At 42.2% G+C, this 25,456-nt stretch overlaps 1 protein-coding gene across 1 annotated transcript in view; it reads left to right on the top strand.

Moving 5' to 3' along the window:
* Window positions 1-25,456, top strand: part of frmd3 (FERM domain containing 3) — a 57,712-nt gene that overhangs the window by 24,801 nt on the left and 7,455 nt on the right. Inside the window, exons 4-13 of the mRNA XM_071926420.2 lie at window positions 437-515; window positions 4,751-4,848; window positions 6,741-6,864; window positions 8,694-8,781; window positions 11,027-11,115; window positions 12,155-12,218; window positions 16,650-16,738; window positions 18,910-18,984; window positions 21,531-21,599; window positions 22,011-22,135. Coding sequence (XP_071782521.1) covers window positions 437-515; window positions 4,751-4,848; window positions 6,741-6,864; window positions 8,694-8,781; window positions 11,027-11,115; window positions 12,155-12,218; window positions 16,650-16,738; window positions 18,910-18,984; window positions 21,531-21,599; window positions 22,011-22,135 — 900 coding nt within the window. The remainder of the gene's footprint in view (window positions 1-436; window positions 516-4,750; window positions 4,849-6,740; window positions 6,865-8,693; window positions 8,782-11,026; window positions 11,116-12,154; window positions 12,219-16,649; window positions 16,739-18,909; window positions 18,985-21,530; window positions 21,600-22,010; window positions 22,136-25,456) is intronic.

The raw sequence follows: 25,456 nt of genomic DNA, 5'->3' as shown, positions 1-25,456 counted from the left end.
AGTCAGGCCATTAGAGCAGTTCTCTCATTTGTGTATGCGTGTGTGTGTGTGTGTGCGTGTGTGTGTGTGCACGTGTGTGTGTGTGTGTCCTGTATCAAATGACTAATCAAAAATGGAGGCTTACTGTGATTGCTTTCTTTCTCTCACACTCTCCAACTTCTTTTTCCTCTGAACTTTATCTCTGATCGCTCTCCTCTCTCATTCTCCCCCCTCTTCATTTATCGCTCTGCTCCCCATCTTCCCTCTCCTCTCTCTCTCACTTTCAACAGATTTTTTTCTCATTTCTCTCATCTTTCTTTGACTGTTCCACTTCATCTCCATTCCCCCATTACTTTCTGTCTCTGCACTCTCCTTCAACTCTCCTCCTCGCTTCCTTCCACTCTCTCTCTCTCCTTCTGAAGTTTCTTCTAACGCCTGTGTCTCTTGTGTTAAACAGCTCAGCAGCCCTACACCATGTGCTTCCGGGTCAAGTTTTATCCCCACGAGCCGATGAAGATCAAGGAAGAGCTCACCAGGTAAGGTCTAATGACACTGATTGGTCAGGAAGCGTCGGAGCGGTGCAGGGATGGAGGGAGAGAGGAAGTGTGAAAATGTGGGACAGGGAGAGAACAAAGTTGAAAACATGACATCGTGTAATGACAGATGGTCATATTCACTTTCTCTGTTCCAGTGTTGGGGAGTAGCTTCACTACATGTAATTTAACTAGACACATTCTGCAGTAGCTACATTCAAATTTGGATAGAGTTTTTAGCAGTTTATAACTTTTTTGTTATGTTGACTGCAGGTCGGATGAAAACTTTGTATCTCTAAAACATCATCTTTTCAGGAAAACCAGCCTTGTTTTTTAGCTTGACCACCATGCATTTTGAGTTTATCCAATGGGGTTTGATATGGTTTTATAAACATCAGCCCATAGAAGAGCATATAATACGTCAATTTAAGTTTAAGTTTTTACATGACAACAGCAATAAAAAAGAAAAAAGGAGGGGAAAAAATCAAGTTGAGTTTTATATTTACTCACTTTAATTTTCAAGGTTGTCAGATGTTATAAAAGCCGTTTTATTTATCATTTTAAGCTTCCCCTTTAGAACCTGTGAAGAACCCAGATTTGGTTGTTTGGTTTGGGTTTAGGTCCATACAGTGTCCAGCAGACAGACAGGTGAAGTCTGAGTGAAACTATAGGAGTGACAGACATTACAGACAAAAGAAACTTAACATTCCTTGCTCTTCTTCCTGATAAAATAACCCTGAAGAGGTTATTTGGTTTGTGTCAAGTTTGTGACACGCAGCTGTCTGAGTGTTGCCATTATGAACACAGTGAACATTCATTGTCACTGTATTTCAAATAAAATAAAAGTTTTGTTAACATCCTATCAGTAGTATTTTTGCAGTCTGATTTTGTATTAGAAGGCATTGCAGATGTCGATATGATAATTTCTTACAAAGTACTTTCTCTCTGTAATTTTAGTGAACAACACTGTATTTTTTCCAATGTGAAATAACTGGTAGCTCATAAAACTACATCTTTAAAGCAGCTTCTCCAGCACTGCTCTTTAATTGGCTGCCATACATGTGGACAGTAATATACAGCCACTTGCTCCCGTTCCCCTCTTCTCTCAGGCGAAGTTTACAGCGTGATAATTAGCTCACTCAGCAGGGACTCTGTTTTCATGTTCTCCATCCCATCTGAACCGTCAAGTCATCATCCCTGCTTCTCTTTCTCTCCTCTCTCTCTTGATCCCTCCTTCTCTCCTCCCTCCCTCCCTCCCTCCCTCCCTCCCTGCCTCCTTTACTTCCCTCTCTCCGTCGTTTCATCCCTTAACGTTTCTCCTCCCTCCCTTCTGTTAGTCGCTCTGTCTCTCTCTCTCTCCTTCCCCTTCTGTCTTTCTCCCTCCCTCTCATCACAGCTCCCTCTCTTTCCCTCCCCTCTTCTCAAGGGTCCCTCTTTCGCTCCTGCTCCCGCTCCTCCTCCTCTCCGACTGCCATATCTTCTTGTCCTCCTCTGTTTTTTTTGTACATCATCACTGTCATATATTATTCTCTCTCCTTCCCACCCTCTGTTCCTCCTTCCTTCTGTCCCTTCTTCCCTCCAACACTCTTCTGCACCATTGTCAACCATCCCTTCTCTTTTTTTTCTCTCTCTCTTGTTTCTTGCTCCATTATCCACTCCACGCTCTCTCAGCCCTCCTCCCTTGAGTTTTCCCCCACTTTCTTTTCAGTCTGTCTCTTTTTCATTTATTATCTTTTCTTTTACCCCCCCATACCTCTCTTGCCATCCTTCCATTTCAGATGACTCTGTGTTGTTGTCTTTTCCATTTCTGTCTCTTTTCTATCCATTAGCTTATTTTAAAGAGAAAAAAATCCCTCTTCTCTTAGTGTCCATTAGACTAGCAGTCATGCTGACTTTGAAGTGGAGTGGACTTTGAATTTAGAGTGGAGCTAAGTTAGGAAAGTTCAGAATAGATGGAGCTGGGAAGGTTATTTTCAAAATGTAATCCAGATTACAGTTTAGCTGCTTAAATTGTAGTCAGTAATGAAATGTGATGGAGTTGTTGTTTTTTTATATTACTTAACTTCCAAAATCCAAAGAATATGAAGCTGACTGTGTTGTATGCGCTCCAATTTACAGACTTTAATTTGAATTCTGCCATTATCCTCCTCTACAATGGTCTTTGTGTCCATAATCTCATAAACAAAGCTACTTTTTTCATCCGTCGAACATGTTCCTCAGTAATCACCGTCTAGCTTTTGCTCTGCAGTAGTTTGACGGGGTTCTGCGTAGATCTATCCTGTACGGTTACCCCACTGTGTACAGTCAGTGCTCTGCTGACCTAAACAAGCTGGTAGTCATAAATGAGAATGAGAATGAACCCCAGGGTGAGATAGAGAGGGAGAGGGAAAGGGAGAGGGGGAGGGGGAGAGAGAGAGACGGAGTGAATAGGGAGTAAAAAAAGCGTTAACCTGAAGTAAGGAAGTAAAGAGAGAAAGGGAAAAAGAGAGAAAGTGAGCAGGAAAAAGGACTCCAGCGTCAGTGTCATAGATGCTAAGCACTCTGCACAGCTGAGAGAAGGAAAGTGTGGTTTTGCATGGGAAGACGGTGTCTGTAAATGTTATCTCATCCAGACATTTCTACTCATTAAGACAGTTCCAGATACAAAAACCAGAGAGAGAGAGAGAGAGAGAGAGAAGGCAAGAGAGACTGATAACAAAGGAGTGTCTTCCTATAAAAAAACAGCTAAGGAGTTACAGAGGAAAGACAAAGACTCGGGTTCCTACTACGCTGTCATGAAACAAGAAGAGACAGCGTAAAAGATACTGTAACTAATAGATCAAGCAGAGCAGGGAGCACAGGAAAGAAGATAATGAGCAGATAGGCAGAGAAAGAGAGAGGAGGAGGAGGAGGAGGAAGCAGAAGAGATCAGCACAGAATAGAGCAGAACAAAATTAAACAGCATATTGTTTTACAACCAAAAGCGCCACGACTGAGAGGGTCATGTAATTATGGGTAGCTTTTGTTGTTGTTTTTTTTTTGGTTAATTTCAGGTGCTTTTATGTGACTACAGACTGACTCTATAAATAAAGCTATTTAGATACAGCGGCAGGCTTTTCGCTCCATTCAATCTTTCATGCTCTCCCTCTGCTTCTACTTCCGAGGGTTTAGTCACTCAGTTCAGAAACAAGTTCAATCAGTCCGTTGACTCAGTGGTTTACGTGTGTGTGAATGACTGTGTGTGTGTGTGTGTGTGTGTGTGTGTGTGTGTGTGGGGGCTGACTCAGTTTTGTCTGGAGCCTCTTCTGGAAACTGCCACTCTCATCGGTATCCATGGCAACAAATGTCCCTAGTTTCAGCTCCCGTTGTCATCCCTTGTCTCCTTGGTAACATGAGACAAATCAGCGTGTCAGCAGCATGCCTACACACTTGTCTCCATGGAGGCCGTTTCCATAGCAACTACCGGTCTCCGCGGTACGGTAGATGTCTCCATAGCAATGCGCACCTTGTTTCCACAATCCCCATAGCAACACAGCCAGATCGTTATACAATCAAGGGTACAGATTTATAATTTATGAGTTTATCTAATGTTATGTAAACTAAAGACTCATTTTACAGAAGAAAAGTTCACTGTGCCATGCAGTTAATGTGAATATGCTATGACACAAACCCTGATAACATTTGACTCTATCTATTGTAATTGTTCATCTTGCCAGGAGATTAGACCCAAAATACCCTTGTGAGCGTAGGAAAACTCTAAGCGTCATTCCCCTGGTGACGCAGAAGTCCAGAGAAACCATAAAGCTCTTCAGAAGATTCATAACACTGCTGCTGGATGAAAATCTTGCATCTCCAAAAAGTCAAAATTTTCAGTGATTGAAGAAAAAATGTCTGAAGGACAACCTTGATATTTTGAAGCCATCAGGGCGGCTAACTCTGGACCAAATAAGCTTTAAATTCGAGTAAAAAAAAAAAAAATGAAGTACAATAATTTGAAGTTATGAGGTTTTCAGACAACAACAGCAAAAAGCTTCTTGCTTTTTTTTTATAGCTGGGCTGGACAACAGGCCATGATTTATCTTGAAAAAGCTCCCAGTGGAATTCAGCTCAAATATATATTTCTTCCTTTCCTCTTAACCCTGCCTGTCTGTGTGTGTGTGTATGTGTGCGTGTATATGTGTATGTGTATGTGTATGTGTATGCGTGTGTGTGTGTGTGTGTGTGTGTGCGTGTGCGTGTGCGTGTGCGTGTGCCTCCAGGTATCTGCTGTACCTCCAGTTGAAGAGAGATATCTACCACGGCCGTCTCCTCTGTCCCTTCGCTGAGGCTGCGTACCTGGGAGCCTGCATCGTACAGGGTGAGCCCTATTGACACTCACCGGATTTGGTTTGGTCCCATTGACAGTGTGAATGTATTGGTGGTTTAGCTCACAAGCTACATAAGCCCCACTGATAATCACTTTACTTGATTTTTAAAAGATTTACACAAAGACGAGTGTGAACATTTTCCCAAAGAGCATCTGTATAGACACTCTCTGGATCTGACTGGCAGCTCTAGACTATTCTATTTCCAGTTTTTTTTATTTCCTCTACTGAGCCACTTTCACTACAGTTACACTTCTGACAGACATCACTTAAATTGTGCAGTTTACAGTGGTTAATGTGCATAGAACATTAATGGTGGCCCCAGAGAGATTCAAATACCTATTCACAACCTATTCATTCAGTCAAGTGAATAAGTGTATGAGTGAGAGTGAGTTTTATGTCAGTAGATGGAAACCCTTTGGCCTGTTGAAAATCCTTGTATAACAGTGTGTATTTTCCATATTCCTCCCTGTATGGGTATTTTTCTTTCAAGCCAGCTTATAGCTCAGCATGCTCAGTAATTAATTGTATCCCTTCCTAAATCGCTTTGTGTACCGGAGGGAGACAAAGACAGAGAATATGAGGAGTCAGGGAGAGACATTTTTACATTAGTTAGTTAGAGAGTTATGCATGGCCAGTCCTGTTTAATTGTTCATTTCTTGACATTCACTGAAGAAAACGAGTGTACGAGAATACGAGGGGACAGTTTTTACACCCTCCAAATGCTTTTCTAGAAGGACGATGCAGAAGGAGACAGCATCATCACAACTAGTCATAGTTTAATGAGCGATGAGTAGAGTCATCACATCACGTCACAAATTTGCACTGTGCGTCATACCCTCTGGCTCTGACTGGGAGTGATAAAACTGTCTCTGCCTAACTACCTGTATTTTCTTTTTTTTCCCTGGGTGAGGTTTGGTATCAGACCCACTCAAACACCCCCAGAGAAATGCAACTTGACATCAATCACGCCATCTCAGTTATAGATCGGAGCGCTAGCCTTACTTCGCCTGACGATCGAACCGACCGCTCCAACTGCCTCATTCACCAGCCGCGTTTCAAAGCCTCATATTGATGTGATAATCCTACATTTTGAAGCCCCACAAGATGTATAGAGAAAAGGAAGAAGAAAGGAGTTTTGCCTCAGTTAATTTGCAGCACAGTTTAACGTTGAATCACAGTGCAGAGCCACTTACTTTAATATGGATTAAGAGTGGAATTAGCTGGGCGACATCACATAAATGAACCCTTCTGCCTGATACACTCAAATCACTGAACTGTGCTAACACTCAGCCTCTGCTCTGATTGGCCCGTATCCCCAGAGAGTAGAGTGTGACTGGCTGAGTTATCTCAACCCACAGTGTGTCTACAGCGTGTTATTGGCTGCTGTGATTAACAAGGGCAGGTCCCTGTCCCACTTTCTTAGGGTGTTGATTAAAGAGCTGCGGAATAGGTTGAGGATTATTGTTTAATTAAACTCCAGGCAGTTTTCATTTAACCTATTATCATGACTGGTAATTAAGAACAGATTCGAAAGAGGAATCATTGACACTGTGATTTATATGGGGTTATCTTGCTCGACTCATGATGAGCATATTTTTCTGTGCAAATAAGAATTAAATGTTAATAATATCTGTGACAGTCGCTTCTGTTTTTGTTTTCTAATTCACAATGACCTTTCCAAGCAACATCTTTACCAGCCTTTGTCTGGGCTTGAGCAATCGGACAATTTGCTGCTGATATCTAATAAATCAGATGTTAAATATTACAATATTTTCCAGTTTAACCTGGTTTTAAGACCACTTTAACACTGAGTATCACATAACAACGCAGGAATTATCTTTTACACGTAACTCTTTACCATATTTTGTCCCGTTCTCCCCAGCTGAATTAGGGGACTATGACCCAGAAGAGCATCCATCAGACTACATCAGAGACTTCAAGCTGTTCCCTAAACAGTCCCTCAAACTGGAGAGGAAGATTATGGAAATTCACAAGAACGAGCTCAGGTAAAAAGATGTGTGTGTATGTGTGTACGTGTGTACTTGTGTGTGTGCGGATGGTAGGGAGGTGGTTATTGTATTTGCTGTCTGGTGCTGTGTCTTTGTAATTGATTTACTGTTTGATGTTGCTGACAGGCTCGGTTGCTCGTTCTTGTGATCTTTGTTTTCAACAGGCTGTGGAAACAGTTTTCTACTGTGAGGACAGTAAAGCGCTATCTGTCAGTCAAAATTGTACGATACAGAAAGATTTGTCTCAGTCAAAGGTAGGCAGAAATAGAAACTGTAATTAATTTGCAGAAGAATGAGCGTTCATTATTTATTTTCTAAGTTGCTTTTGACAACTTGCTTGAACCAAAAGCTTTTCAAAATTTTAATTTTGAGGAAAATCAACCCTCCTTGATTGATTGCGTTGAATGTGAGCTGGACTCACAACAGGAAAATTAGATTAGCTTCCATTCCTCTGCGTATGACTAACGTGTCAGAAGAACTTGGTTCGAGGGGATAAAATGGCGCTGGAATAAAATGGAATAAGAAGAGAAAGCTGAATTAAAAGTGGATTAACAGCCAGAGGCAAGTGTAGATAAACATTGTTGTGATGAGAGCGAAAAAGATTAAAAGATGTTGAAATCGATGTCCTATTCTTATTCAGTATATAAGGAGAGTGCTGCGGTAAGGTGATACTTCACATATCATATGATGGGACAGCGTAAGAGTCAGCATTCCTAAAACCTACAATATGATGCGTATAAACCCTCTGTTGACGCCTCCCCCCTGGTTGTTTGTGTTTATTTGTATCACAGCTACAGCTCATGAATGATGTTGCGAGGTGTGTGACCGTCACATTTACAGCGATTATAGAACATCAAAGACAAATCCTTTATTAGCGGCGGCACAGAGGCAGATGCTGCTCGGCGCTGGGTGCCCTCTGCCTGCCCCGCTGACGGGATTTACTGGCTGTAGATTAACACTGAGCTGGTATGAGAGAGTTCAGGTGATTTACAAGAGGGCAGAATGTGTGTGAGTGTGTGTGTGTGTGTGTGTGTGTGTGTGTGTGTGTGTGAACATGTTTTCTGCGTGTGTGCTCAGAGAGTTTTATTTCTATAAGTCAAAGGTCTATGTCATAAAACACTGTCAAGAGTTGAGGGTTCGCTTGTGTGTGTGTGTGTGTGTGTGTGTGTGTGTGTGTGTGTGCATGGATGTATGTGTGTGTAAGCTTAATGTTGATTTATTTGTCTGGCGTGTTGAGGAGTAGCAGCATGCATCACTCACATCCTTGGCTTTGTAGCACTTAGACTAATGAGCAAGTAAAGCACCAACACTCCCACCAAACACTTGGCCTCTGTCAATATGTCTGCTTGTGCAAAATGTTAACAGATGATGACAAACTGGGCCAAATGTAGTTATTTTATTGAATCAAAGATACATACAAAATGTATTGGAAACGTTGCAATCTAATTTGCAGCTATGTGCAATGTTTTCCATTGCACATAGGAATAACACCTTTGGTACAGATGTGTTAGTATGAAGGCCTCACCTACTATTACTGACAATATAGCCACCAAAGACACAATGGCATTGTGGTTTTCCCTTATTTTCCCTAAAACTTATAGTCAACATTGTGTCTTAATGAGGGAGATGCCTTCACCCCTCAAATAAAGTTATGTATAGATGCTGGGTTATGGCTGAACATTGAGAAATCAGTTGGAGGGCAAATTGATGATTTTTAAATAAACTCTCCTCTCTTCTGTCCTTTTGTCTCCTCTCCTCTGCTCTCCCCTCTTTTCCTCTCCTCTCCTCTCTTCTCCTCTCCTCTCCTCTCCTCTCTGTTCCTATAGGGGCCAGTGTGCTCCGTTAGCCGAGTTGAACATGCTGCAAAGGGCCCACTCCCTAGAGACATACGGAGTTGACCCTCACCCCTGCAAGGTAACTTCATTTGCTTTTGACTTACATTCTGTGCCTCAATAACTCGCCATATTCTTGCTTTAGTTTGTTGGTCATAATTAATAATAACAAGGTGTCCTGCTAAAAGGGTGCCTGCCAAAAGCTTTTTGTGGATTGTCATACCTGTCCAGCTCATGGCCTTTGTCACCACTCTCACTCTCTCCCATCAACCCCCCCCCCCCCCCCCCCCCCAAATTAAGCAGAAGTGTGTAATAATACTTCAGATGGCTCTGACCTTTAATCCCTCCACTAACGGACCAAGTCACGATGATGTGTGAAATGGTAAAACAATGGGGCAGTCGTGCTCATCGTGCTATAATGAAACTCAATGATGGTTAATATTACAGTTTGCTTAATCATGAGAATCTCATTTAGCGATTTTCTGCTCTCTCCTGTCTTCCTGTCCTAGCTTTTTATTGGTATTTGCATCCAACTTGCACAAGAATGTGGAGATAATGTTAGTTAAGTGTAACATAAAAATGCTCAAATGTATCTATGATGGTAGCTTTGTTAGCATTAGCCAAAAGGCCATTCAGTCAGTTGCAGTATTGGTTTGCATTCCCTGGTTGTTGTCTTGCTAGTTTGTTAGCTAGTTAGATAGCCAACAGTGAAAGAAAGATCAGTGTAGTGACATTACTGAATAACAGCATTATTAGGTTTTTGTTTTCTTTTTTGTTTTATTAAATCACAGATTGAATAATGACGGGAATTTCAAAATCTTATTTTTAGGACACTTAACATGGTCTGTAAAAACATGCATTTTTAGAGAGTAAACAATTATCAAAGTTGATATCACAGTTGTGGAAGGACAGATTCAACTGACCACACTCTCCATAGTACAGTACATACCTGTGGCAATTACTCACCATATATTCACATGTCCTCTTTATCTTTGTTATTTTGCCCTCAACCTGCATTTTACAGGAGCTACTCCACATTCTCGCCATTAACTTTGCCCACAGCAGCCTTTTTTGAGGGAAAGACATATGGGTTTGACAAGAGAGGAGGAATGAGTAGGTAAATAATAATAGGTGAGATGGAGTCGGTGAGTGAGGGAGAAGATGAATAAAGGAAAGTCAGTGAATGTCATCAGACCCAAATCAGCTCCTGGTCCTCACTCATGTCCTTGCTTGAGAGGGCTGGTCTGTACAGAAACCACCACACACACATGCTAAATTGCTGTGTTGGGGCAACATTCACTTTGAACAACAAATATTTTTCAAGTTTCAGGAATCAATAGAGAGTAAATCATAGCTACAGGAGAGACTCCAATTCATTGACTCTATATCTCTGTGTGGTTAACAATAGAATAATAGAACCTCACAATGCATTTTATTTGATATTACTCAGTAGATTGGCAGTGCATATTATAGTTAATTTCACACTTAATTGTGTGCCTTCCTTTTGTCTTTTGTTTCTACTTATGTAGCTATAAATGTCCCTACTTGTACTTTTTGTTCTTGGGGTTTCTCTTAAATTGTCGTAATGAGTGGAAACAGAGCGGATCTGATAAAACGGCAGCGTTTCACTGATTCGCTCTTCTCTACTCTCATTCTTTCCCGCTCTCTCTCCACCCAGTCAGAGTGTGAAATAAGGACAAGTCCGTAGACAGGCGTATCAAAGCATGCTAAGCAGATTAACGAGATATTTAATTTCTGGCTGTTGGAGAGGATCGCCCTTATCTGTTCCGCTCTTGTCAGCGCGGCTGTTTTAATTTTGGATTGCTGGAAATGGCTGTTGAACCCGGGACTGTAGCGTCGTGTACTTATAGAGCTGGGCAGAGAGAGAGGAAGAAAGAGAAAGAGGGGAAAGAAGAAGAAAGAGAAAGAGGAGAGAGTGATTTACAGAGAAATACAGAATAAACCAGCAGAGGAAACGCTGACAAAGGTCTAGAGATGAAGAACAGCAATGTGGGAGAGAGATAGGAATATACTGCTCTTACTTTGGAGTTGCTATTGGTTTCATTTTGCTTCACCACATGAAACAGATGCTCCCTTCCCCTCTATATTCTGTACCTTGTGTTTGACACCAGTTACTGCAAATTGAGGGCTTGATGTTAGGAACAAAACAAGCGATTTTTGTGTAGGTGCCATTGCCATGGAGATAATGACGGCCCACCAGCCTCCCTGCTGTTAGTCCACCTGTATCCCACAATGCCATGTGCTGCCTCTCACTCTGATTCTGTGTATGTGTGTGTGTGTGTGTGTGTGTGTGTTTGGTTGCACAGGATTTCACCGGCTCCACAGCCTTTCTAGGGTTCACAGCCACAGGTTTTGTGGTCTTCCAGGGCAACAAGAGGATCCACCTCCTCAAATGGTAAGCAAGTGTCCCGAAATCTTAAATACAAACCTGTAAACATGCAAACTATAAACCTACAGTATATATCCAAACTACTTGTAACACACTTGTAACACAAACTCCATTTTGTATCTCCAATTGAACTGAATCTGATGTTTACGAGGAGGAACTCAAACTGGCGTCCTTGGATTTCAGTTGTCACAGTTCCCCATCTGCTGCCATTTTTTTTTTTGCATTATGAATGTATTTATCATTCTTCCAATCATTAATTTTAGTTGTGGAGACACAAAATTGCTTATCATCACAACCCATACATCATAGTCACTTACTATTCCAGTATAGCTGTTTATTAAACATAAGAGTCTTGTACATTTTAGATGCAATACAGTAGTGCATGGTGTTATTCCATTGAAATCACTTGTAGGGTCAACAAGTTCAGATGATTCATAAGGCACCAAATTTCAAACATTTAGCTTTTTAACATGGAGCAGAACTTAAAGTTACAATTTTGAGAGCATCTTCTTCCCGTAATTTGACACAACACAGGGAGGCATCATTCAAAAGTGTAAATCAATGTGATATCAGTTAGGGAGAGAAAGGCAGTTTTATTTGATGGGAGGGGCGGGATTGTTAAAAAAATCAGTGATGGTATTATTTGTTGGAATCTATGTACGCCTACTGCTATGTAGATACACTGTTTTCCAAGTACATTTTTGCAATTTTTTGGACATTTATTGTTAAATGGGAGTATATTATGAAATAGAAAATTTGCTAGCAAAGTGAAAAAGGCCATTTTTCATTTCATCATCACTTTAAGGACACTAGCACAGCTCTGCCAAATAAAAACCATTTACTGTGCATTCACCCTAAATCAAATCCTGACCAGTGAGGCTAATTTTACACGAGCCCAGATCTAAAAATAGCAGCTTCCATCATCGTTATTATTATCTATGAACTCAACTCTTCAGTCCATTGCGTCATCATCGTTCGGCGTATTTTTAACCGTAATGATTTAGTCCTTTTTTTCCGAATTAGTAATGGTGACGATCTTCCTCAGGGCCGATGTCAGCAAGCTGAAATTCGAAGGGAAAACTTTCTACGTCATCGGGATTCAGAAAGAGGTGAGTGCAGCATCCTCCGTCCAGCTTCCCCTCCGAGGATGATGATGATGATGAGCACTAAATTCTGCTGTGTAGTTTCCTCCATCATGATGATGAGTTGTGTAGTTTTTATAGCACCCAAGTCATCATCATGTTGAGCTATTAGAGTCCACCCTGTAATGTTTGTGGTGTTGGGTGATCCTGGCAGAGGAGATCATGACGCTGATGCATAGTTACTGTCTGTCATTCAGTCTGTGGTAGCAACTGTCTCGTTTTATCGCCCTCTGGGGGGTGCACTGTACGTCTTTCTTTCTTTCTTTCCTTCTTTCTTTCTTTCTTTCTCTTTACTTTGTCATTTTCTCTACCTGCATCTTTGTTTATTTGTTTGCTTGTGTCTTTCTTTCTTTGTTTCTTTCTTTCTTTCTTTGTCATTTTCTCTACCTGTGTGCTTCTTTATTTCTTTGTGTCTTTCTCTTCTGTGTCATTTTTTCTACATGTCTGTTTCTTTCTTTCTTTCTTTCTTTCTTTCTTTTTCTCTTTACTTTGTCATTTTCTCTACCTACATCTTTGTTTATTTGTTTGCTTTTGTCTTTCTTTTTTTGTTGCTTTGTTTTTTCCTTTCTGTGTTGTTTCTTCTCTGTAATTTTCTCTGCCTTTGTTTGTTTTTGTTTGTTTGTTTCTTTTTTTCTTTGTCTTCTCTGTCATTTTCTCTACCTGCATGCTTCTTTCTTTCTTTCTTTCTTTCTTTCTTTCTTTCTTTCTTTCTTTCTTTCTTTCTCTCTCTCTTTCTTTCTCACTCATTTTCTGTACTTGTGTGCCTGTTAGTTTATGTCAGACTGAGTTTTTCTATGTGTGTTAATGGTAACATCAGATAAATGTGCCAGGATAGCATACTGTTTGTCTATGTAATCCTGTGTGCTGTCTACCATCACACATACTGTATGCGTGTGTAACGGTGTGTCGCTGTTTCAGATCTCCTTAACAGGCAGGATGCACTGTAACACGATGGTGGGTGTGTTACGCCTAACCTCTTCACCAACATTATGTGTCGACTGTGGCCCAAATATGAGACTCCATCTTTAGACCCGTGTTCCTATCAGCAGGAATCTGAGCTGTACTTCTTAGCAGACAGACAAAATTTATGCCAAATCCCAGACTTCAAATGTATGATATTCTTCCTTGAAATTGACATAAACCACAACTATTGACTTGATGCGTCATGTGTTTAATTACACCTAGAACAGGTGTCTTGCATTTGGGACACATTTTTCATCTGTACACTGGGGTTTTGTCATCAAATACAGAGCTACGGTAGATTCTGAGCAGCAACTTTGATGCATTATGCATTACATCTGTGAATAATGCCTACATTGCTAGAACTACTAGTACTGCGAGAACTCAAACTACTCCAAAAGTTTTATAATGTCAAAACTATAGTTTCCTATTGTAGTGGTTGTGAGCTCTGTGTGTACTGTAGGTCTACTCTGCCTTTGGCTGGTTATCTGTCCTGCTCCCGCCACCTGAAACTCAGAGTGAATACATCGCTTCTCTGGTTACATGTTTATCAGACCGATCATGTCTGACATATCTGTTTGACATGCTCCTATCACCTGCTTTTACATTTACATGTAACATCATACATATGGAGTCACTACAGGTGCATCATTCCCTTAAAGAGATGGTTCTCTTAAAGGATAAGTTTGGCGATTTTGGACCTATATTATGATTTGTCTTTTACATACCTGTACTAGGCTACTTGGGCCCGCAGGCAATATTGGCTCCTGAGTCAGCTGTCGGTTGAAATGGCGAGCTCCCGTTGCTAGGCCTCTTGCTGCTAACAATGAGTCCAAACGGGCTTTGTCAAAATATCTCCAAAAAAGTGAATGTAAGTGAATATAAATACCTCGGTTTGGACATATTGTTAGCAGCAAGAGGCGGATAGCTGACTCGGGAGTCTATTCTCTGTGGGTCCAAGTACTACAGGTATGTAAGAGACAAATTATATGCAATCAATCATACAATCAGTCAGTCAGTCAATCAATCAATCTCATGAATATTCTCTTCATTGCAGAAGCTTTACTAGCCCTCTCATCTCTGCTTAGTCTGTCTCTCTGTCTGTCTGTCTGTCTGTCTGTCTGGCAAGTCATGTATGGCTGAAGATGCAGTTTTATCTTTGTGTTTCTGTCTCTTCTCTCTGTGTGTATACATATTCATCACTGGTGAGTAAACACACGCTCACAACACAAATTAAAAAAAAAAACCCGCTGTTGCATTTTAGACACACTTAAATCCTCAAGTTGACGCCTCCACCTACAGCCCCGCCCCTGTCTCACCCCCCCCCCCCCCCCCCCCCCACCCCCCCCCCACCCACACCTCTCTCCATCACTGGAAGAATCTCTGTTGTCTTTCCTGTGTGTGTTCATTATTTGGTTGTGTCGTGTGGTGTGGTGTGGTGCAGCTCCAACGTCACATCGATATCATGGGAATCTCCGTTTTGTTTCATTTGATATGAAACTCTTTTAAGTTGTATACTTAAATCTAGTTTGATGTGACAAGACTTTATCCGGCATAATGGATTCAACTTATTTTATTTTAGTTTTTTCTTTTAGCTGTTCTGTGCCAACGGTGTTCTTTTATTGTGGTTAATAAAGAATCCGTCTGTGTTTGAAATTTTCTGTTATTATTCCTGTCCTCTGTAACCATTTCCCATAGTCATATCATCAGCAACCATAGATTATGCAATACAACAATGCACAATCTATATCTATGTCCATCTTTATGTTTTTACTATGGTAACTTTACACATTTTACTGACAGAACAGTTTGGCTCTATGCTGAACTGTTGGAGTCCCTCACCAAGAGTGAGTGCGTGCGTGCCTGTGTGTGTGTATGTGTGTATGAGAGTGTGTGTTCTGTGATGTGTGAGTGAAATAAGATTTGATTTGCTGTATTTTGCCAGGTTTTGAATCATGCGTTGATGTGTATTCTGTTCTGATCAGTCTCCTCCGCTGTGTTCAGGTCACTGCATGGTTTCTCTCACTGCCCTCACCTCTGCCGGACGGCCTGATGCTCATTAGCTAAACTGTCCCACTTTGGACCGATGGCAACTTTTCAAGGCTTCATGAAGCTGCTGTGAACATTTCATGATGCTTAGAAATGCAATTAAAAAAAACAGGTGGCGTCCACTTAGCTTCCATTTCTAGCCGTTATGTAGTGGCCATTTGGTGTCCCCGCCCCCACTGGAAATTTAATTGGCTACTTAACGTCATCATGCCCAGGGACAGCAGCTGAAAACTAGCCAGCTGACTAACACTGGCACATTTACAGTAGTAATGTTGATTAATGTGTGTTGTCCCCGTAAAAATAAAGCATGAAATTTTAAAAAATCATCGCGATTTTTCTCTTGTGGACACTAAATGGTGCAAATTAAAGAAACCCACTGAAAGGACTGAGGCACAAGATGCAATGTCTTTCCATAGATGCTGTTGTTAGACCAATGTGCAGCAGTACATCTGTATCTACTTATACAGACGTTTTCAGCATCTATGTAAGCATTATGAAATGTTTAGTAATGCTTTATTAAGCTTTTAGAATGTGCATGTCACCCAAAGTGGGACTAAAGACAACTTGGTAAAGATGTTTTTACACACAGTTCTGGCAGCAGAACACGCCTATAACCACACACACACACACATGGCCACTGCTGCACATGTGTGTAATAAGCGTGTTGTAACCACTTTGTGATCAACTGCATACATAATATAAACTGATCTGTGACCATGGGGGAGTTGAGCAATATAGCTGACTGAGCCACTCTAACAAAGTGTTTGATGAGGCCGTCTAAAATACTGTTCTGCTGACGCTTATTAGGGGCTGCCCACATGTTTTTCAATCTTCAGAGCAGATCAAGACGCCATGCTTTTTTTCTAAAATCTATAGGCGGGATTGTTACTATGTGTTAGAGTAACTCATTCCCATGTTATTGATCTCTCTGCTGCCTCTCTCTCTCTCTCTCTCTCTCTCTCTCCCTCTCTCTCACCCGCCTCCTCAGCATTGATCTGGCTTCTCATATTACCAGACACACAGGGCTGATAACTGGACATTTACTGGAATATATCCCTCCTCCTCGCCCATAAAGAGCGGGACTTTCTGCTAGCTGCAGGCCCATTTACTGCTGAATGCTGCGGCTAACTCAGGATATCTGTCTTGCATCGTGCTAGGCTTATGGCTCTGGGTCTTTGGGTCAGCATTTTGCACAACTCCCTCTTATCGTGTTCAGCACTTTGCCACTTCTCTTGTCCTAATTCACACATCTTTGGTAATCTCATTTCTCTATATCCCTGTCTCTCTGTCTCTGTCTCTCTCTCTCTCTCTCTCTCTCTCTCTCTCTCTGTCTGTCTCTCTCTCTCTCTCTGTCTGTCTCTCTCTCTCTCGCTCTCTCTCTCTCTGTAGAAGAAACTGGTGTTGACATTTCACACCTCGACCCCTGCAGCGTGTAAGCACTTATGGAAGTGTGGGGTGGAGAACCAGGCCTTTTACAAGTGCGTTTGATGTACACACACACACACACACACACACACACAACCTCACAGGCAATGTAAATCGCGGGATTTGAACTCACAATGTCAAGAGAACACAGGAGTATTCCACCAAACCCCAGATTGTAAATCCCTAAAAAAAAATTCACAAAAGTAGGTTTATCCTTGTAGGTGAAGAAACAAAATTTATGAGATGCTTAACAAAAGTTGTGTGATGAGCTTAATGTTAGAAACGAAGAAATAACATTGTAAATACCAAGATGGCACTGAGCTAATCGACGACTGTTGCAGCAGCTCTTGCGTTCTTTTCTGTTACTCTCCTATTATTTTCCGTTTTCCCTTTTCTATTCAGCTCTCTCTATTGCTGTCTTTTGCGTTCCTTTTTATTTTTAGTACATTTTCACCTCTTTCACCTTCTTTTTACTACCTTTCCACGGCACTACTGGACCATACAGTATGTTGTTGTCCTTCACTCGGGAGCAGCTGATCGCCGGCGGCTTGCTGACCGAGCTGCTGGCATGTCGGGAACAGAGGAGGGCGGGGGGTGAAGGTGAGGGAGAGAGAAAGGAGATTTAAACCTGACTTCTATCTGCCGTCACGGGGAATGCAAGGTCGCCGGCACACAAAGTGAACGAGCCCTTGGCCTGGGTCAGGACTCAGCGGGAATATCGGCAACGCAGCTCGCTGTGCTTCATTGTAACGTGGCTACAGGGGAAAACGCCGGACTAGGACATGCAAATATTTAGAGCACATACATCTCCACCATTCTTCCCGCCTCGGCAGATCAGACCACGATCTAATGCATCTGGCGCTACAGGACTAATTTGAGCTCCTGCACTGGAACCTGCTCTATGGGACACACAGTGAGGATAGTGAAGGCCTCTCCCATTACATTAACTACATCAACTTCTGTGTGGATGCTACGATTCCCACAAAAACCAGTTTGCTGTTTTCCACCAAACACCAAACACTGGATTACAAAAGGAATTAAATCCCTCCTCAACATAAAAAAAGAAGACTCTGGGGAATGTGAGGAAGTTAAGTCCGTCCAAAAAGGAGCTGAAGAAGATGATAATGGAAAGAAAGAAGTCCAACTGGGAGAGAATTGTGAACAAACTGCAGTGGGGCAGTGTGAACGAAGGATGAGTGAAGGATGAGTTTAGCTCAGTAGACTGGCCTAATTGCCCCTGCCCATCCTGCTGTTATTTTGCACACTCTAATTTCTCCATACAGTTGATTCATACATTCTACTGAACATATTCTCATTTTGAAATTGCTGGTTGCACATGTTTATACAACCCTCCTTTGCTATATTTGCTATTTTTTCTTTGCTGTATCCTTTTACTATTTGCTGCTGCAACGACCCGATTTCCCCACGGATCTTATATTATATATTATCTTTTATGAAATGATACAATATAAGTTTACAAAAGCTTTCGAAGACCAGCCTCTGCCTGTCTGACCCTGGATATTGAGTCCTTAATGATAGCAGCTCATGTGTCTCGGAGAGGCGGACAGAGAGGCAGTGGGAGTCATCTCGGATGTCAGACAAGCATCACAGCCCCTTAATCAAATCACACTGAATTGAGTTTGGAAATGGCAGCCAGGCAGAGCCTTGAGAACACACAGCCACACACACACACACACACACACACACACATGCAAACACATAGGCAGGCAAGTATGCACAGGCAAGCACAGGCACACACCCACAAACTCACACACACACACACCCTGAGCAGAGCTGAGGACAGAGGTATGTGTGTGTGTGTCCTGGCACCCGTCACTGCTGAGCTACTGGAACCTGGTTCCGCATGATAAATGATCCTGAAGCAAACGCCGAGGTTTGACCTACAGTGTGGACTTCTAAAACGGTACACCTTGGAGCACCTTCCCAATCTGCTTACTAAGACCCCGGTCTGTGCATCGCAAGTCGCTATAACACCAGCCACTGATGTGAAACTGCTGTTACACTCACTAAGAGAACAAGGTAGCTGCAGCAGAAAGCATCAGCGACTCAAGTGAGAGTTATGGTTAGAGTTGAAGTTAAGGCTCACAAACCGAGGTGAACAAAAGCCCATGAAAATGATGAATTGTTCATTGTTTGTGCTACATATCTCTCTGTATCTGTTCCTTTTTTCCTCCTCCTCTCTCTCCCCGTCTCCCTCTAACAGGTGTGCGAAGTCGAGTCAGATAAAGACAGTATCCAGCAGTAACATCTTCTTCAAGGGCAGTAGGTTCAGATACAGGTGAGAGTGTGTTCAATTTACTTTTTTTTAAAAAGTAGGCACACCCGCTCTAACATTTTCTTCTGCGATTTTACAGACTCTATAATATTATTTAATACAATAAAAGAGAGAAGTTTGGCTATATATTATAAGCAGATTTTGTTTTAAAAGGAGAGTGGGCAGGCCATTCACTTTTAGTACTTTTTCTTATTTATTTAGAGAGTATGAAAGGCAGATATGAGAGGCAGGCAAAGTAGGGGAAGCTCAGGAGAGAAAGTTCTGGGGGGAATTTAATAGACCAGCATGGGCCACATGTGGCTCCAGTGGCAGTGGATTTAACCCCTTCACTACCTCTGGACACACAGATTTCTAAATTCGCCCACAGCACATCAGCAGCTCCACAGGGAACACAGCTCTACATTGCAGTTTACCTTAATGTTTTGCTGGTGGACTGAAAATGATTTAAACTTACATACTTCTGCCCATGTGCCAAGTCCACCTGTTTACCTTGAGCCCACCAACACATTGTAGATCCAAACGATGCTTCTCCTCTTTTACATCCAGCTCAGCATTGGCTTCTATAATTTACTGATCCTAATAACACAGAAAAGCCTCTATATAAAGATGTTCTTGAAGCCATGTTAACCCTGATTCTCTCCTCTGACAAAGCTCTTTACTCGGCTTACACTTCACTCCCCTCCATTTCATCAGCTAGCTAAAGCAATTTGGCTTAAGGGCTCAAGGATGAGTAATAGCGTATGGTCGAGTTCCTTCTGGAATATGGGAATTGGTGATTTGTGTAACTCTGCATCTGCAAAAAAAAAAAAAAAAAAAAAGATTTGTAGCACCGAGGACGAGGCCATTTTCACACAGCAGAGCAGTTCCTCATCCAACCTGCGCTGGCCCAGCCAATTCCTGTTCACACTGCACTTTCCACCAGAGGCCCACGTTTACTGATGCACAGGATTTGATGTGACCATCAACTGGACACCGACCATCACAGATGTTTCACTGAATTAGGCTCACGACAACTCCAGAGGGATCAACAGTTGATTCTGCGATATAAGGCCATCTGCCTCCAGACCCCCCTGCTCTCAGCACTATTTATACCCACACTCTCCTTCTCTACACTGAGGCGGCGGCCACACTGATCCGTTGTGTCTGTCCATTTACTTCAGTTCATTTTCAATGAGAGTTATCCGTTGTCCGGACAGGGCTGATGATGCTCCTACGTTTGTTTTTGAAAAAATAGCGGCGAACACAATGACAATGGTCTGACCAAAACAAAGATAAAATGGAGAAAGTCAGGTATAACATTGGGATGATTGTAGGTTGTCCAGGTCAGTTTCTTATTAAATTTAGAGTCTGTTTCTTCTTTTTTCTATCAAGTTGCACAGCAAATCCTTCCTGTACTTCTGCCTCGCCCACCACGTTGACCAAAAACAGCCCGACAGACAGAAATCTATCAGTCAATAATTCTGTCCGTTCTCTGATGGATCAGTGTAGCCGCCGCCTCACACCACACTTATAGACTTATAGACTTACACTTGGCCCACAACATTTCACCCCGTAATTTACAACCTCACCATCCGTCTCTACAACAATAGACTAATGGGTGGGATGGCTGAGCCTGCTGGCTTGAAACAATGTGGTCAGAGTCCAGAAACTCCACTTTCCCAACAATCAGACTAATGGAAACGCTGACCCTGCTGGCATGAAACCGCTTGCTCAGCAGTTCAGAAACCATATTGTACAAATAATCGTCGGCTAAGAGGAACACTGCATTAATTATTAGCGACAATTGCAAAGATGATGTATCCTATTTTTATCCTTTAGTGAGCTGGAGGAAGTCACCCGTGCTTTTATCTCTTCTCACTTAGATTACTGCAACTCTCTGTATCCCTGCATCAGTCAAAAGTCTCTCTCTCGTCTCCAGCTTGTACAAAACGCAGCAGTTAGGATTCGGATTTAACGGGAACAAAAAGAAAACATCATATCACTGTGATTTTAGCATCTTTACAGTGGCTACCTGTTAGTTTCAGAATTGATTTGAAGATTTTACTGATCTGATGGCCCTAGCACAAAGCTGTATCACCGACATTTTAACACTATATGAGCCTGATGGCAGCCTGAGGTCCTCCGACAGGTTCCTATTGCCAAAATGAAGATTAAAAACAAGAGGCGATCGGTTCTTTGCCTTCAGGGCTCCTAGACTTTGGAACGACCTGGCTAAATCTGTGTCGTCTTTAAAATCACTTCTTGAAACTCACTTGTACAGACTTGTTTTTATGTAATGACCTTTTATTATTGTTTCTGACCTCCTGCTGTGACTCTTGCCTTGCTTTTATATTTCTGACTTGTTCTTATTGCTTTCACTGTTGTTTTGACATATTTTTATCCTTTGTAAAGCAATTTGTAACTGAGTTTTGAAAAGTGCTATGTAAACAAAATATCATTATATTGTTATTATTACCTCAAATGTCTCTCTCTCACTCTCTGTCTCTCTCTCACTCTCTCTCTCTCTCTCTCTCTCTCTCTCTCTCTGTGTGTGTGTTTCTCTCTCTCAGTGGAAGAGTAGCCAAGGAGGTGATAGAAGCGAGCTCTAAGATTCAGAGAGAGCCGCCCGAGGTGCGAAGGTAAGGTGATGTCAGTTCACACAGATAAAGCTGTCACTGAAGTTCCCCTTGTTACTGCCGCTGAGGGATATTATATGGGAAAATCGAATACTGTTTTATTTCCAACACTCAAAACGTGCAACGAGTGATGTGGAAAATACAGTAGTTACTTGAGAAACAGAGATTTGTGTTGTAAAATGTTGTAAAATATGAAGTGTCTACAGATGCCATTGGAGTCTACATGATATGGAGATGTAGGATAAATCCAGAATGAGTTAATTTACTGTATACTGCGTACTTAGTGAGAGTTACTCGTTATGCAACATCAGGAGCAGACAGACTATCATTATGCAATAGTGTCAACAACACACAACACACAACACACAACACACAACATAAAGCCATCAGTGCTGAGGATGTTTGTGTTTTCAGAGCCCAGTTTGGTCAGAGTCGAAGTTATAACTCTCTGAGCCATAAAAACCTCATCATGAACATGGAGCCCCTGGTACCTGCACTGCCCTCCACCAACGAGTATGAAGAGACCGCCACAGACAATGGTAAGAGTTTACTGCTTATTCTACACACACACATACACACACACACACACACGCACACACACAAGCAGATACACCCATGCCCACCTAGTACAAACCCCAGAAAAGTCACATGGGTCTTTCCGGGTCTCCTTTGACAGGTGTAAGGAGATGTACTTGCAGATGTACACACACACACTCATACACACACACACGCACAAACACTCAGACAAAGTGCAAATTGAGCAGCTGATGCTACCATCCCTCCATCAGCCCCGTTTCCCTGGAGACTCCAATTGCAGCGTGCTAAAAATACCCTTCCCATGATCCTCCCTGAGGACTCCACCATGCCTGGCGTGTGTACGCGCGTGGCGTGTTTCCACGTGCGTGCGTGTGTCTGTGTGCGTTAGGGGAAGTACACCTCGTGACATCACGGAAACAGAGCCAGGGACCCAGCTTGGGTTAGCATTAATGAAAACTTAATTAGCACTTATTTATTTGGCTCCAAGGGGTCTGTCTCTGTTTATGTCCTTGTATGCTTGTGTGTGTGTGTCTGTGTGTGTGTCTGTGTGTGTGTGTGTGGGGGTGTGTGTGTCTTTCCCTGTGCATGAGTGTGTGTATGTGTTTGTATGTTTGATTGTTGCGTCATTCCCTGAGTAAAGGTGAAAGTCGCTCATATAAACACATCCATGTCTTACTGTATAATGTGACAGTGAACTCTGTAAGTGCATGCGCGTGTGTGTGTGTGTGTGCGAGTGTGTGTGTGTGTGTGTGTGTGTAATGCCCCCGCTCCATTATCCTTTGTCCTAGTTTTTACTATTCTCTTGTTGCCTTTGCACATACAGCTCTTACTCTCACTTTAATTATTTGTAATACACAAATGTCTCCTTAAACATATATGAAGTAGGAGTGCTTTAATTTAGAGAGTTTGCATACAAGTACGTAGCCATAGCGATGTGGTGTATAATAAGGGTGGTTGTTGAAAGATGTTTAACTATCCATCAGCTCAGCTACTGACACCAGGCTCACAGCTGACCTTGGATCAGCTGCTAGAGGAGGGCAAAGAAGAGCGTTAGCCAGGGGCAACGGGGCAGAAACGGAGTAGGGAACGTTTTTTCCCTACGAGGTGCAAGGCTGCCCAAGAGAAAACCCAGTGAAGCAGTATAGGTTGTGGTAGGTGGTATTTTAAGGCTTTCCCCCTAAGACACCACCTGCCCACAGTAGATACAGTCCATAATAGATACTCACAACACTGTGGGTTTCAGCCTCATGACCTGATTTACATGTCTCTCTTTCTCTCTCTGCCATTTTTCCTGTCACTCTCCACTGCGACCTATTATTGAACTGAGCGGAACAATTAATTCTAAAAGAAAAAAATGAAATTGCAATATGAACTTCTACAATTTCCAAATTGCCAAGGCTGCAATTAATTGCTTAAGAGAGAGGAGCATTCAAAATGGATTTCTAAACAAGTTGTTTTAGTAATCTTTGGTCCATGAATCAAGTACAATATTGGTGAAAACCTTTCATCATAATTAAACTCAGTAAATCCTGCACACTGACATCTATTTATTGTCTTTAAACAATTTTAAAGTTCTAAAAAATGCATTACAACAAAAACTTGTGATGATATGAATCGCAGTTTAAAATTTAAACATGTGGTTTTGCATACGTGAGCCATATCGTGATGTATATCGATATCGAAAAGACGAGATGGGATGGAGAGAGGGGCAAAAAAGAGAGGGAGAGAGTGAGAGAGGAGAAAATGGATAGTAGCAGGACTGAGAGCATGAAAAAGCGTTAGGAAGGGTGTGTGCAAAACAGGATAGAGGAGAAGGGAGGAGTGTGTGGTGAAGGATAGCAGGAGGAAGTGAGGATGAACAGCAGACAAATTGGAGATGGAAAGGGGAAATACAGAAAGAGGCAGAGAGATAATGAAATAAAATGAGAAAGGAGGAAGAAAAGGCAAGAAAAGTAAAGAGGAGAGGGAGAGGCAGCAGGTGGCAGATCTTGACTGTCGTCTGTCATTCATCTCCTGCGTGTGTGTGTGTGTCTGTGTGTGTATGTATGTGTGTCTTTACTGAGAGTTATTGCTGCTGTATTGTGCCTATCTTCTCTTTCATCCATCCATCCATCCATCCTCTCCTCGCACTACAGAACATAACTCTCTCTCTCTTTCACAGACACAAATCCCTTCCTCTCCTATTGCCTAACTCTCTTCTCGTTATCTCCCATCTTTTACACCCCTCCCTCCTCTCTTCCCTTACTCCCTCCCTCCCTCCCTCCCTCCCTCTCTCACCTTTCCTCGCTCTCTCAGCAGCTCTCACCCTTTCACCAGACCCCTACCTCCACCTCTCCTCAGGCCTTCACACGTGTACAAAGCACATCGTCCTGTTCTCGCTCTATTCATAGATGGACGTCTTTTCTCTCTCGCACCTCCCCCTGCCAGACTCAGTTTATGGCCCTCCTCTCGCTTTCTCACTCTCTCTCTCTCTCTCTCTCTCTCTCTCTCTCTCTGTCTTACTCTCACTCTCTCTGTCTTTCTCTCCTCCTCTCATCTCCCTCATCCCATTTAGAGGAAAATCAATTCTGTCTTGGCTCAGGGTCAAAGAGCTGCAGCAGCAACCATCTTAGCTGTCTCAGTTGATCAGTTTGGGAGGGGCAGGAGGTTGTCATCGAATGAAGAGCCTCATGCACCAACTATAACACAGTAATAATAAGAGATTCAATCTGAAAGTGCCTTGTTCTCTGACACATTTCCTGTCACTCTCTCTCTCTTTTGTACAACCACACAGACAGGTGTAATAAACAACTGGAGAAAATGTTGTATACTCTTCCTAAATTTCATGATAGCTTTGTAATGCCCCATCAGATGATGTTGAATAGACATTTTGCCCTGAAAAATGAATGACACCGTTTTTGGTCTTTACACCTAAATGACCTGGGTTAGGTAGATTGAGTTGGGTTTGTTTCTTAGTAATAACCTGGAGGTATAGTTCAAGATAAAGATTAATATGGTTACTGACTGAGATTTAGCTGGAGACCATCATCCAGAAAGATGCTTTTCAAGGTGCAGAAGTTCGGAAGCCTTCAGCTGAGATGAGATTAGATGAGATGAGATGCTGTGTTGAAAGATTGTTTGCCACACTGAAACAGTTAAATGATGACTGTTTTAGGGCTTGGTGCTTCAAGGACTTGGGGATAAAGTGTCCCCCAAGTGCTGGTCTAGGATCACCGTCTATATTCAGAGCACTAATCTCCGACATTAGAGGGGAAACAGGAAGCTGACCCAAGGTCAGTGCTGACCTTGCTCTGTTTGTACAACTTGTCCCCTTCTTATCAACC

This window comes from Centroberyx gerrardi, chromosome 8 (assembly GCF_048128805.1).
Source record: "Centroberyx gerrardi isolate f3 chromosome 8, fCenGer3.hap1.cur.20231027, whole genome shotgun sequence".
In the NCBI taxonomy this organism is placed as follows: domain Eukaryota; kingdom Metazoa; phylum Chordata; class Actinopteri; order Beryciformes; family Berycidae; genus Centroberyx; species Centroberyx gerrardi.
This window is presented reverse-complemented; position numbering and strand designations above follow the sequence as displayed.